We start from the raw sequence: 14,327 nt of genomic DNA on the forward strand, positions 1-14,327 counted from the left end.
CAGTTACACAAACAGTTACAAACGGTTTAATGAGTTATCAAGTTTTACTAACCATTTTATAAATGCTCTGCGTGCCCTCCACCTGCTGTACGGACAACATCGAGACAATTGAATAATAATAGGGGTTTTCCCCTTTTTTCTGGCAACAAAACTGAAACCTTTTTACAAGGATTCATGTCTGCATTGACCACAATACTTGCAGTCAAAATGCAAACAAAAAACACACTATGATAATAAATGCATTGTCCTTGAAACTGATTGGTCCACACCAAGGGACGACTTTCTTTTGAGCCTCGACCCAATTGGTGCTAGACCAGAGGACGCCAAAAGGCGTACAGCTCAAAGACAATGCACTATCACAGTAACGAGGGCTCGGGGTGAGCATCTACATCATTAGACCTCCTTTGCCAGTACCAACATATAATAATAGGATTCACCCCCTTTTTTCTGGCAACAAAACTGAAACCTTTTTACGAGGATTCATGTCTGCATTAACCACAATACTTGCAGTCAAAATGCAAACAAAAACACACTCTGATATTATAAAAAAAAGGGGAAACCCCTATTATTATATTTTGGTACTGGCAAAGGAGATCTAATGATGATCGAGACGATTGTTGAATTCGTCCCAAACGCCTCTCAAAGTGTCTGCTTCCACTGAAGTCACCGCTGCCGTGATTCTGTTTTTGAGGTCATCCAGATTAGTCGCTAACGGTGGCACAAAAACAACACGGTCTTTGACGTATCCCCACAAGAAAAAGTCGCAGGGTGTGATGATGTCTGGGGGGGATCTTGGGGGCCAAGAGTGTAGCGCCAAGTCTTGGGGTCCCGTGCGACCTATCCAACGTTGAGGCAGTGTTGTCTTGCGAATGACTGCCGCGGCTTATCGCATCCTTCCAATGATTGCTCAATCTGAATCCATCTTCTCGATTAAAGTTGTGTCTGTATATCTGGATGGCTTCGTGAACAAATCTCTGATGGTGGTCCCGAGGGGTTTGCAGAGCACCTTGGTCTCGGATAAAACAATGCCACGTGTGCCCACAGCGTTGAAACAGTGATCCGCCACCGCCGAGGTGTTGGTTCTGCTGTGTTTCAAATCCGCTTTGTGTTCGCGACCCCGGTCTGAGACACGTCGCTTCGTTTCACCAATGCAACTGCTGCCGCAGACACAACTCAGCTTAAATTTCGATTTGAAGCTTTCGTGACTGCAGGGATTCATCTTCTTGGTTCTTTCGGTAAAGTCACGTAGAAGGGAGATAATACAATAATAAAAATAAAACATAATAAAATAATACAATTCGCACTATTATTTTATTATGTTTTATTGTTATTATTTTATTATCTCCCTTCTACGTGACTTTACCGAAAGAACCAATAAGACAACTCAGCTTGGATGTCCTCAATCGCGTCCTTCACTGATGGGATCACCTGCAGTCACGAAAGCTTCAAATCAAAACCTATTCTTATTTTTTTATACTTTGCTGTTGCCAAAACAGGTCTCGTGGTATATACACACACACACACATTTGTCTAGACCGCAGTGGTGACACAGCTGACAGAATTCATAACCAGGCCCCCCCTTGCTGCCACTCGAACGCTCTCGCGCCGATGGTGAAACCTGCAGGGCCGGTCGGAGCGGGCCAGTGCAGGCTTCTGATTGCCAAAAGTGTGATTCCTCAGGAACGTTTTTAAAAAAATTCGTATATTGCCGCAAGCGGTCAACTGCATCCTGGTTTATTTGCTATTGAAATCACGCACGCATTGTTGCTATCGGTGGTCCCCCGAGATGCGATTATTACACTGTGTAACAGTGCAATGACCGCCTTTGTCTCCCCAGTGGCGATGTTTACACACCACGTACTCATTTCAGGCTGAGTTGACCTAGGGGAGCCCCAGCACCGGTTCAGATAATCGTCACCGGTGTTGGCCGTGAGCGGGAATCGAACCAGGGTCGCTAGGTTTTTAGCGGAGCGCGCAAACCGCTGCACTACCGCTATATATATACACAACAACAACACAACAACAACACAACAACAACAACCGCCATTCGCCACTAAGTGGCGGTGACGTCACCACGACGCTTGTGCCAGGCCATGTGCACCTTGAGGCCACGTGAAGTGTCGAACGCCCGCTGGCAGGAGGTCACGGGACAGACCCAGGTGCCACAGGTCGACTGACTGAGATGACTGAGATGACTGGCTGATGCACCACCTGTGCCCCCTACTGTGCCAACAACAACCGCCACTCGCCACTAAGTGGCGGTGACGTCACCACGACGCTTGTGCCAGGCCATGTGCACCTTGAGGCCACGTGAATTGTCGAACGCCCGCTGGCAGGAGGTCACGGGGCAGACCCAGGTGCCACGGGTCGACTGACTGAGATGACCGAGATGACTGGCTGATGTCACCGCCTGTGCCCCCTACTGTGCCAACAACAACCGCCATTCGCCACTAAGTGGCGGTGACGTCACCACGACGCTTGTGCCAGGCCATGTGCACCTTGAGGTCACGTGAATTGTCGAACGCCCGCTGGCAGTAGGTCACGGGGCAGACCCAGCAGGTGCCACGGGTCGACTGACTGAGATGACCGAGATGACTGGCTGATGCACCACCTGTGCCCCCTACTGTGCCAACACACATACACACAGGGTGCTTAATTTTTTTAAACACTTATACAGGACTATCGTTTTTAATGAAAAAATTACGGATAATAACACACTTTAACGTGATAACAAATGTGATGTTAATAGCTTCAAAAAAATCAAAGAGGCTCTCCCATACTCTTTGGTTCTTCCGATAAAGTCACGTGGGTATAAAACATAAAATACAAATTAAATCACGACGTTTCGATCGCAACATAAGCGACCGTCATCAGGTGGAACCGATACAGCAGGACAACTGCTGATTTAGGAGAAAGATCCGCTAACACTTCCAATCTAGAATGAGTCTCTCCCATTTGTTCTCCATCGTTGTCGACGCGTGCCTGGAATCTTCTCCAGGTGGTCTCCCGAGGTGGCACATTTCACGTGGTAATTGTTGCAAATTCTCAGAAGTGTTCACATTTGTTTGAAGCACCCCACGTGTATATATATATTTTTAAACATGTAAACTTTACCGAAAGAACCAAATAATAATTATACATTTCGATTTAAAGCTTTCGTGACTGCAGGGATTCATCTTCTTGGTTCTTTCGGTAAAGTCACGTAGAAGGGAAGTAATAAAATAATACAAATAAAACATAAAATAATTCTCACGACGTTTCGGCCACAACGCAAGCAGCCGTCCTCAGGTGAAGGACGGCTGCATGCGTTGTGGCCGAAACGTCGTGAGAATTATTTTATTATGTTTTATTTTTTTTATTTTATTACTTCCCTTCTACGTGACTTTACCGAAAGAACCAAGAAGAATAATTATACACGTTAAATCAACTCTATTCTTGAAAGATCCTCGTCAAAAGCTGACGACGACGACGACGACGTTCCGCACCCCCCCCCTCCTCCAGAATCCAGGCGACCCCACGCCACCACCGGCCGGGACCCCCAGCGAGGGCGAAGGGCTACACGACCTGGGGATTCACCACGGCCACCTCAAGGTTCCTCTCGTGGATCTGGAGTCCCCCGGGTGGGAGGGCCGCCCGTCGACGAACTCGAACGGCCCCGCCGACCCCAGCCGCGCGGGGCCGTGTCCTCCACCGTGCCCCTCCGTCGATGTCCCCTCCGCTGGAGTCCCTGGCCAGACCCCTCGGGGTCCCGCTAAGGCGGCCCCGCAGCCGCAGCTGCAGCCACCGCCGCCACCGCCGCCGCCGCCACCGCCACAACCTCCCCCCATGCCTGGGATGCCGGACACGGCGAGGATTCCGCCGTGGCTCAAGGCCAAGAAGAAATACGACAAGAGGCGGGCGACCCGGCCTGTCAGGTGGCAGATGGTGGGTACCACACAGACAGAGATCCCCCCGTGTAGCCTCGACAGACTGTCGGGGCAAGTGCTCTTCGCGAGCAGTACCTATGAAGGGCGTAACGGTACACGAGGTGGGTGGGTGGCCAGCACCACGCCCTACCGCCATTGTCTCCCCAGGGGCGATGTTTACTACACACCGCACCAGGTACTCGTTTGAGGCTGAGTCGACCTAGGGGAGGCCCAGGACCGGTTCAGATAATTGTCAACAGCGTTGGCCGTGAGCGGGAATCGAACTCGGGACGCCGGGTTCGTAGCGCAGCGCGCTAACCACTACACTACCGCTCCCCAACACACAAGCATACACACACACCCACTCACCCACCCCCTCATCCACCACTCACCCACCCACCCACTCATCCACCACTCACTCACCCACCCCCTCATCCACCACTCACCCACCCACACGTGGTGAGTGCCGGTCCAATCCATTGTCAATCGTCGCCATCTCCATTCGCCAGCTCATGGTGACCACCTGATCGTTCTGCGCTCTTGAGTAGCTCATACTCACACACCCACTCACCTACTCAGCGGTCCACTGGCCTGGAACTCACCTACCCACTCGGTCACCTACTCACCCACCCACCCACTCACCTACCCACTCAGTCACCTACTCACCCATCCACTCACCTACTCACCTACCCGCTCACCTACTCAGCGGTCTGTTGGCGTGGAACTCACCTACCCACTTAGTCACCTACTCACCCACCCACCCACTCACCTACCCACTCACTCACCTACTCACCCATCCACTCACCTACTCACCCACCCGCTCATATACTCAGCGGTAACATTGGCCAGGAACTCACCTACCCTCTCACTCACCTACTGACCCACCCACTCACTTACTCACCTACCCAATCACTCACCTACTCACCCGCCCACTCACCTACTCATACCCACCCACTCATCTACTCATACCCACTCACTCACCTACTCACCCGCCCACTCACCTCTGTGTGTGTCTCTCTGCCCGTGCGGCGTTCTGGCCGCAGATCGCCCCCAGCGCCATGGAGAGGAGGAGTGTGTGGAGCAGAGCCGACGAGGCACGATTCGACAGCCCCCAGTTCCAGGCACAGCTCCTGCGGGCATTCGCGGGTCAGAGCTGGGGCAGTTCGACGTCCGGGGGGGGCAGGGGGGGTCATAGTGCCACGAGGTCATCGTGTCACCGGGTCATTTGTAATCACCTGGTCGCAGTTCCACGACGGAATTTGCTTTTGTGTTTTCACGGGGTCATGGCAACTCTCACGGGGGTATTGGTATGATGGGGTCATGGGTCAGATTCTCACGGGGATATTGGTATAATGGGGTCATGGGTCAGATTCTCAAGGGGGTATTAGTATAACGGGGTCATGGGTCAGATTCTCACGGGGGTATTGGTATAACGGGGTCATGGGTCAGATTCTCACGGGGGTAGTGGTATAACGGGGTCATGGGTCAGATTCTCACGGGGGTAGTGGTATAACGGGGTCATGGGTCAGATTCTCACGGGGGTATTGGTATAACGGGGTCATGGGTCATATTTTCACGGGAGTATTGGTATAACGGGGTCATGGGTCAGATTCTCACGGAGGTAGTGGTATAACGGGGTCATGGGTCAGATTCTCACGGGGAAATTGGTATAACGGGGTCATGGGTCAAATTATCACGGGTGAATTGGTATAATGAGGTCATGGGTCAGATTCTCACGGGGGTATTGGTATAATGGGGTCATGGGTCAGATTCTCACGGGGGTATTGGTATAACGGGGTCATGAGTCAGATTCTCACGGGGGTATTGGTATAACGGGGTCAGAGGTCAGATTCTCACGGGGATATTGGTATAATGGGGTCATGGGTCAGATTCTCACGGGGGTATTGGTATAATGGGGTCATGGGTCAGATTTTCACGGGAGTATTGGTATAACGGGTTCATGGGTCAGATTCCCACGAGGGTATTGGTATAACGGGGTCATGGGTCAGATTCTCACGGGAGTATTGGTATAACGGGGTCATGGGTCATATTTTCACGGGAGTATTGGTATAACGGGGTCATGGGTCAGATTCTCACGGAGGTAGTGGTATAACGGGGTCATGGGTCAGATTCTCACGGGGAAATTGGTATAACGGGGTCATGGGTCAAATTATCACGGGTGAATTGGTATAATGAGGTCATGGGTCAGATTCTCACGGGGGTATTGGTATAATGGGGTCATGGGTCAGATTCTCACGGGGGTATTGGTATAACGGGGTCATGAGTCAGATTCTCACGGGGGTATTGGTATAACGGGGTCAGAGGTCAGATTCTCACGGGGATATTGGTATAATGGGGTCATGGGTCAGATTCTCACGGGGGTATTGGTATAATGGGGTCATGGGTCAGATTTTCACGGGAGTATTGGTATAACGGGTTCATGGGTCAGATTCCCACGAGGGTATTGGTATAACGGGGTCAGAGGTCAGATTCTCACGAGGGTATTGGTATAACGGGGTCATGGGTCAGATTCTCACGAGGGTATTGGTATAACGGGGTCATGGACCAGATTCTCACTGGGATATTGGTATAACGGGGTCATGGGTCAAATTATCACGGGTGAATTGGTATAATGAGGTCATGGGTCAGATTCTCACGGGGGTATTGGTATAATGGGGTCATGGGTCAGATCCTCACGGGGGTATTGGTATAACGGGGTCATGGGTCAGATTCTCACGAGGGTATTGGTATAACGGGGTCATGGGTCAGATTCTCACGGGAGTATTGGTATAACGGGTTCATGGGTCAGATTCTCACGAGGGTATTGGTATAACGGGTTCATGCGTCAGATTCTCACGAGGGTATTTGTATAACGGGGTCATGGACCAGATTCTCACTGGGATATTGGTATAACGGGGTCATGGGTCAAATTATCACGGGTGAATTGGTATAATGAGGTCATGGGTCAGATTCTCACGGGGGTATTGGTATAATGGGGTCATGGGTCAGATTCTCACGGGGGTATTGGTATAACGGGGTCATGAGTCATATTCTCACGGGGGTATTGATATAACGAGGTCATGGGTCAGATTCTCACGGGGATATTGGTATAATGGGGTCATGGATCAGATTCTCACGGGGGTATTGGTATAACGGGGTCATGGGTCAGATTATCACGAAGATATTGGTATCACGGGTTCATCTGGTCATGGATTGCAGTGGGGCAATCATCTCGTGGTGGCTAGGAGATGTTAACTCTATCTTCTGGTATGCAGGAGGTCGTGAGTTCAATCTCGACCCTGACACCTGCTGTATATTTGGAGTTTGCATGTTGCAGTCTAGGTCCTCCAGTTTTCCCCTCCACATTTAAAATCGACATCACGGTTTAGAGTGTTTGGCCGCTATACATTTCCGCGCGTTAAGCCCACTTTGTTGAGCTATCATTTGTGGCCGGTTCGCTTCTGAGAAAAAAAAATCTACATAGCTCAGTGGGGCCTTACCTGGTAAAAATAAAAAAAACAAAATCGCTTCGTTGAAATAGTTCAACAGCTTAATTACTCACGTTTTCAGAAGGGCGCTGAAGATCCAACGAAAAGGGCTACGGAGCGCCGTGTCCAAAATTTAAGTCCCGTTGGTTCTTTGCTTCTTTCTCAACGGCGGTGTGACGAGCGCGCCTCGTCCCAGTCCCGGCCTGCCCGCCAAATCACACCGCGTTGCGTCCTCACTTCTCCATTGTCGCTGTCATCATCAGTCACCAGTCACGCTTGTAGCATAGGCCCCGGGCAGCCGGAGCGCCTCGGCTTCGGCTCAGGTAGACGACGAGGTGAGAGCGGTTGGGGAACTCGCGGTGTGCGGGCGCGACCGGTGTGATGATGACGACGATGGCGACTGCGGGGTCGTGTGGGTCTCGTGGTGACGGTGCCGCCACTGCTGCTGCCGTGTTGCAGCTAAGCAGCCCAGGGCCGGAGGGTCAACCGGAGCGACGTCTCTGCCAACTCCCACGTCCCCCGCTGAGGCCTCCTCGGTCTTCAGTAAAGACGTCTTGCAGAATTTTGGTGAGAGGGACAGCCATGAGCTCCCACCCCCACTCCTACCCCACTGCCCCCACGCCTACCCCACCACTCCTACCCCACCACCCCCACTCCTACCACACCACTCCTACCCCACCACCCCCACTCCTACCCCACCACCTCCACTCCTACCACACCACTCCTACCCCACCACCCCCACTCCTACCCCACCACCTCCACTCCTACCCCACCACTCCGACCCCACCCCCCACCACTCCTACCCCACCACCCCCACTCCTACCCCACCACTCCGACCCCACCACTCCTACCCCACCACCCCGGGGCCCCGTGTCGCTCCCAGATTCGGGGAAACTCCCAAACAGCCGCCGAGGTGGCCAGGAGAGGTGAGACAGCAGCCGCCCCTAGGGGGTACAACGGCGAATCGGGGATGACTGCCCTGGGCCCCGCGCTGGGGGGGTCCCCCACTCCCCCCCCCCCCCCGCGCTTCGACGTCACGGCGTCAGATTTCAGGTTTAGTTTGAAGGCGTCGAGGGCGAAGGGTGGTGAGGGGGGGGGGGGGCACACGTCGTGATTTGCCCCGGGGCCAGTGGACGGCAGCGTGGCCAGCGGGTTCGCGAGCCCCCCGTCCCGCGTCGTCGCCCACCTTGAGCGGGGGGGGGGTCATCATCTCCTTGACAAGCGGGTCGAACTCTCTCTCCGGGTTCTCCCGGTCGTGTCTCTTCCCCCCCCTCTACCCTGCCTCTACGCGAAGGGTCGGCGATCGAATTCGCGGAATTGACCGACCGTTCCAATGTAGCGCGGCACTGCATAGCGGCACTGTCGTGGACAAACAAAAACCCCAAAACGTCTTGGGATTCAGTGACGCCCTCCCGGACAAATACACGAGCCTATAAGCGAGGGGTCGTGACTGCGGTGATTATCCGACTCCCTGTCTCCTCTCATCCTGACCCGTCCCCCCCCCGCGCCCCCCGCCACCGCGCATGCAGACATCTTGACAAAGTCGGCGAAGGTGTCGTACGATGAGATCGCGAGGGCCACCCTGACGGGAGACATGGCCTCTCTCTCCCACATCAAAAGCATCAAGGTAAACCGAGCGGTCGCGGCACGTGCACCCTGCGCCTGTCACGTGCTCCACGTGTATGTCACGTGAGCCGGTGAGTCACGTGAGCTGTGGTGGCTAGGAGATGTTAACTACCTCGCCTGGTATACAGGAGGTCGCGGATTCGATCCCGACCATGACGATGCCTGCTGCTGTATATTTGGAGTTTGCGGTGTCTCTCTGATCATCACGCTGGCTAGGAGATGTTAACTCCATCGCCTGGTCTACAGCAGGTCACGGATTCGATCCCGACCCTGACGCCTGCTGCTGTATATTTGGAGTTTTCAAGTCTCTCTCTCTCCTCGCGGTCGCGTGTATTTACCCCCGGGTTTCTCCTCCACGGTTATAATTAACATCACGCGTTTTAGAGTATTCGGCTGCTGAAAATGTCTACGTGACGATGAACGGCCACTTCGTTGGGCTATCGCTCGTGGCCCAGGTCGCTTCTGAAAAAGAGCTTCATAGCTCAGTGGGGCTTTACCTCGGGGGGGGGGGGGGGGATAGTTTGAATAGTTTATTTCACGTGCTTGCTGGTGTGTCACGCTCGCCCCACCCGCGTGTGTGTGTCACGCGTGGGGGTGAGCTTGACAAAAGACAAAGATCCCCCATATAGCCTTAACAGACTGTAGGGGCAAGTGCTGTTAGCGAGCACCTATGAAGGCCGGAACGGTACACGAGGGGGTGTGTGGCCAGCACCACGCCCGACCGCCTTTGCCTCCCTAGTGGCAATGTTTACACACCGCACCAGGTACTCATTTGAGGCTGAGTCGACTTAGGGGAGGCCCGGGACCGGTTCAGATAATCGTCACTGATGTTGGCCATGAAAGGGAATCGAACCCGTGTCGCCGGGTTTATAGCGCAGCGCGCTAACCGCTACACCACCACTCCCCACAAGGGTGAGCTCGACACACACACACGCGCGTGACCCACGCGACCCGGGTTCGATTCCCACTCGCGGCCAACGCCAGTGACGATGATCTGAACCGGTCCTGGGCCTCCCCTAGGTCGACTCAGCCTCAAAATGAGTACCTGGTGCAATGTGTAAACATCGCCACCGGGGAGACGAAGGCGGCTGGGCGTGGTTCTGGCCACCCACCCCCTCGTGTGCCACCGTGCCGGCCGTCATAGGTGCTGCTCGCTAACAGCACTTGCCCCAGCAGGTTGTTAAGGCCACACGGGGGATCTGTGTCCCGTGCGCCCACAGGGCCTGCTCGCATCGCTGCAGAAGATAAACGAGGAGGAGGAGCTGGCGCTGAGAGAGAGGCAAGGCCAGGGGGCCCCCCTGCAGCCCCCCGAGTTGTTCTACTTGCAGGTCGACATTCAAGTCTCCGTCTGCGTCGTCATTTCCCACCTCACCCCCTGCCCCCCGGTGCAAACCTGTCAACCCCTTATCAGTGCACCCTACCTTATTACAGACAAATTCAGACCTTGTTGGTCACCCCGTGCCCCTTAGAAATCTCAACGTTCATCCTACACAAAGTCGCATCACAAGGGAGAAACACAAACAAATAGACCCAACCACGTATTTATTTGGCCCGTATTGAAACGTCTGTACGCCGTATGGACCTGCAAACTCAATCTCTCCTGTACAAGAATACGGGCTAAACCGTACGGTTGTGACAGTATGGCGGCATCACTGCCGATCTGTCCTCTCGGCATCAACGTCACGATGGTAGTGGTGGTGGCTACCGCTGCACGCAGCCTGCCTGGAATCCTGCGCTGTGGGTAAGAGATCACCGCACAGACGTTGCGAACCTTCCTCCTGTCCTTGGGTGGAGCTTTTGAGGAGGTTCCGGCACCCCTCGTCTGGCAGGACAAGGCGGTTAGAGCGAGCGTGGACATCTGCAGTGGTATCGAGTGTTTCCCCCTCGCACAAGGCGTGGGATTCTCTCCGGATGCTCCGGTTTACCTCTCCCACCCCCCCCCCCCCCAAACTTGTATAATAAACACAACTCATTATGAGTTGGCTGAAAACATCGGAAAATAAAAAGCGAATGCAGGACCGCCCCCCTCCCCTTCTGATCGACACTCTGTGTGGCTCTCCTAGATAAATACGTTAATTACTATTATTGGTAATCATACATTATTAAGTCATGAGTTAAAGTGTAAAGAAGCTCCTGCACAGGTTCCATTTTCTAGACTATTTATTTTACAGTAACGTATTTACAAGGCAAGAGTATGACTAACGGCTATGACTATCTGCAGCCCTGGTGGTTTACCACTAGATTAATCTCGAACAGTCCTTCTTGATGGTTTCCACCATGTAGATCTCGAACAGTCCTTCTTGATGGTTTCCACCATGTAGATCTCGTACAGTCCTTCTTGATGGTTTCCACCATGTAGATCTCGGATCGTCCTTCTTGATGGTTTCCACCATGTAGATCTCGTACAGTCCTTCTTGATGGTTTCCACCATGTAGATCTCGGATCGTCCTTCTTGATGGTTTCCACCATGTAGATCTCGTACAGTCCTTCTTGATGGTTTCCACAATGTAGATCTCGGACAGTCCTTCTTGATGGTTTCCACCATGCAGATCTCAGAAGTCTTTCTTGATGGTTTCCACCATCTAGATTTCAGACAGTCTTTCTTGATGGTTTCTACCGTGTAGATCTCGGACAGTCTTTCTTGATGGTTCCTACCAAATAGATCTCGGACAGTTCTTCTGGATGGTTTCCACCATGTAGATCTCGGACAGTCCTTCTGGATGTAGATCTCGGACAGTCCTTCTGGATGGTTTCCACCATGTAGATCTCGGACAGTCTTTCTTGATGGTTTCTACCATGTTAATCTCAAACAGTCCTTCTTGATGGTTTCTACCATGTTGATCTCAAACAGTCTTTCTTGATGGTTTCCACCATGTAGATATCGGACAGTCCCTCTGGATGGTTTCCACCATGCAGATATTGGACAGTCTTTCTTGATGGTTTCCACCGTGTAGATCTCGGAGAGTCTTTCTTGATGGTTTCCATCATGTAGATCCTGGACAGTCCTTCTTGATGGTTTCCACCATGTAGATCTCGGGCAGTCCTTCTTGATGGTTTCTACAATGTAGATCTCGAACAGTCCTTGATGGTTTTCACCATGTAGATCTCGAACAGTTCTTCTTGATGGTTTCCACCATGTAGATCTCGGGCAGTCCTTCTTGATGGTTTCTACAATGTAGATCTCGAACAGTCCTTGATGGTTTTCACCATGTAGATCTCGAACAGTTTTTCTTGATGGTTTCCACCATGTAGATCTCGGACAGTCCTTCTTGATGGTTTCCACCATCTAGATTTCAGACAGACTTTCCTGATGGTTTCCACCGTGTAGATCTCGGACAGTCTTTTTTGATGGTTTCTACCAAATAGATATCGGACAGTCCTTCTGGATGGTTTCCACCATGCAGATCTCGGACAGTCTTCCTTAATGGTTTCCACCATCTAGATCTCGGACAGTCTTTCTTGATAGTTTCCACCATGTAGATCTCGGACAGCCCTTCTTGATGGTTTCTACCATTTAGATCTCGGACAGTCCTTCTTGATGGTTTCCACCATGTATATCTCGAACAGTTCTTCTTGATGGTTTCCACCATGTAGATCTCAGACAGTCTTTCTTGATAGTTTCCACCATGTAGATCTCGGACAGTCCTTCTTGATGGTTTCCACCATGTAGATCCCGAACAGTCCTTCTTGATGGTTTCCACCATGTAGATCTCGGACAGTCTTTCTTGATGGTTTCCACCATGTAGATCTCGAACAGTCCTTCTTGATGGTTTCCACCATGTAGATCTCGAACAGTCTTTCTTGATGGTTTCCACCATGTAGATCTCAAACAGTTCTTCTTGATGGTTTCCACCATGTAGATCTCGAACAGTCCTTCTTGATGGTTTCCACCATGTAGATCTCAGACAGTCTTTCTTGATGGTTTCCACCATGTAGATCTCGGACAGTCCTTCTTGATGGTTTCCACCATGTAGATCTCGAACAGTCCTTCTTGATGGTTTCCACCATGTAGATCTCGAACAGTTCTTCTTGATGGTTTCCACCATGTAGATCTCGGACAGTCCTTCTTGATGGTTTCCACCATGTAGATCTCGAACAGTTCGTCTTGATGGTTTCCACCATGTAGATCTCGGACAGTCCTTCTTGATGGTTTCTACCATGTAGATCTCAGACAGTTCTTCTTGATGGTTTCTACCATGTAGATCTCGGACAGTCCTTCTTGATGGTTTCCACCATGTAGATCTCAGACAGTCCTTCTTGATGGTTTCTACTATGTAGATCTCGGACAGTCCTTCTTGATGGTTTCTACCATGTAGATCTCAGACAGTCCTTCTTGATGGTTTCTACCATGTAGATCTCGGACAGTCTTTCTTGATGGTTTCCACCATCTAGATTTCAGACAGTCTTTCTTGATGGTTTCCACAGTGTACATCTCGGACAGTCCTTCTTGATGGTTTCTACCATGTAGATCTCAGACAGTCGTTCTTGATAGTTTCCACAATGCAGATCTTGGACAGTCCTTCCGGATGGTTTCCACCATGTAGATCTCAGACAGTCTTTCTTGATGGTTTCCACCATGGAGATCTCGGACAGTCTTTCTTGATGGTTTCCACCATGTGGATCTCGGACAGTCTTTCTTGATGGTTTCCACCATCTAGATTTCAGACAGTCCTTCTTGATGGTTTCCACCATGTAGATCTCGGACAGTCTTTCTTGATGGTTTCCACCATGTAGATCTCGAACAGTCCTTCTTGATGGTTTCCACCATGTAGATCTCGAACAGTCTTTCTTGATGGTTTCCACCATGTAGATCTCGAACAGTTCTTCTTGATGGTTTCCACCATGTAGATCTCGAACAGTCATTCTTGATGGTTTCCACCATGTAGATCTCAGACAGTCTTTCTTGATGGTTTCCACCATGTAGATCTCGGACAGTCCTTCTTGATGGTTTCCACCATGTAGATCTCGAACAGTCTTTCTTGATGGTTTCTACCAAATAGATATCGGACAGTCTTTCTTGATGGTTTCTACCATGCAGATCTCGAACAGTTCTTCTTGATGGTTTCCACCATGTAGATCTCGGACAGTCCTTCTTGATGGTTTCCACCATGTAGATCTCGAACAGTTCTTCTTGATTGTTTCCACCATGTAGATCTCGTACAGTCCTTCTTGATGGTTTCCACCATGTAGATCTCGGATCGTCCTTTTTGATGGTTTCCACCATGTAGATCTCGTACAGTCCTTCTTGATGGTTTCCACCATGTAGATCTCGGATCGTCCTTCTTGATGGTTTCCACCATGTAGATCT

General features: G+C 51.4%; 1 protein-coding gene across 1 annotated transcript in view; it reads left to right on the forward strand.

The window, feature by feature from the left end:
- The first annotated feature begins 3,808 nt into the window (after positions 1 to 3,808).
- The window catches only part of LOC133351309 (protein diaphanous homolog 3-like), a 29,139-nt gene continuing 18,620 nt past the window's right edge, over positions 3,809 to 14,327 (forward strand). Inside the window, exons 1-5 of the mRNA XM_061566446.1 lie at positions 3,809 to 3,924; positions 4,949 to 5,051; positions 7,853 to 7,960; positions 8,923 to 9,020; positions 10,240 to 10,347. Of these exons, the coding sequence (XP_061422430.1) occupies positions 3,826 to 3,924; positions 4,949 to 5,051; positions 7,853 to 7,960; positions 8,923 to 9,020; positions 10,240 to 10,347 (516 nt within the window). The 5' untranslated portion in view covers positions 3,809 to 3,825. The remainder of the gene's footprint in view (positions 3,925 to 4,948; positions 5,052 to 7,852; positions 7,961 to 8,922; positions 9,021 to 10,239; positions 10,348 to 14,327) is intronic.

Source organism: Lethenteron reissneri, chromosome 1 (assembly GCF_015708825.2).
Source record: "Lethenteron reissneri isolate LAM-NWPU_2019-01 chromosome 1, ASM1570882v1, whole genome shotgun sequence".
NCBI lineage: Eukaryota > Metazoa > Chordata > Hyperoartia > Petromyzontiformes > Petromyzontidae > Lethenteron > Lethenteron reissneri.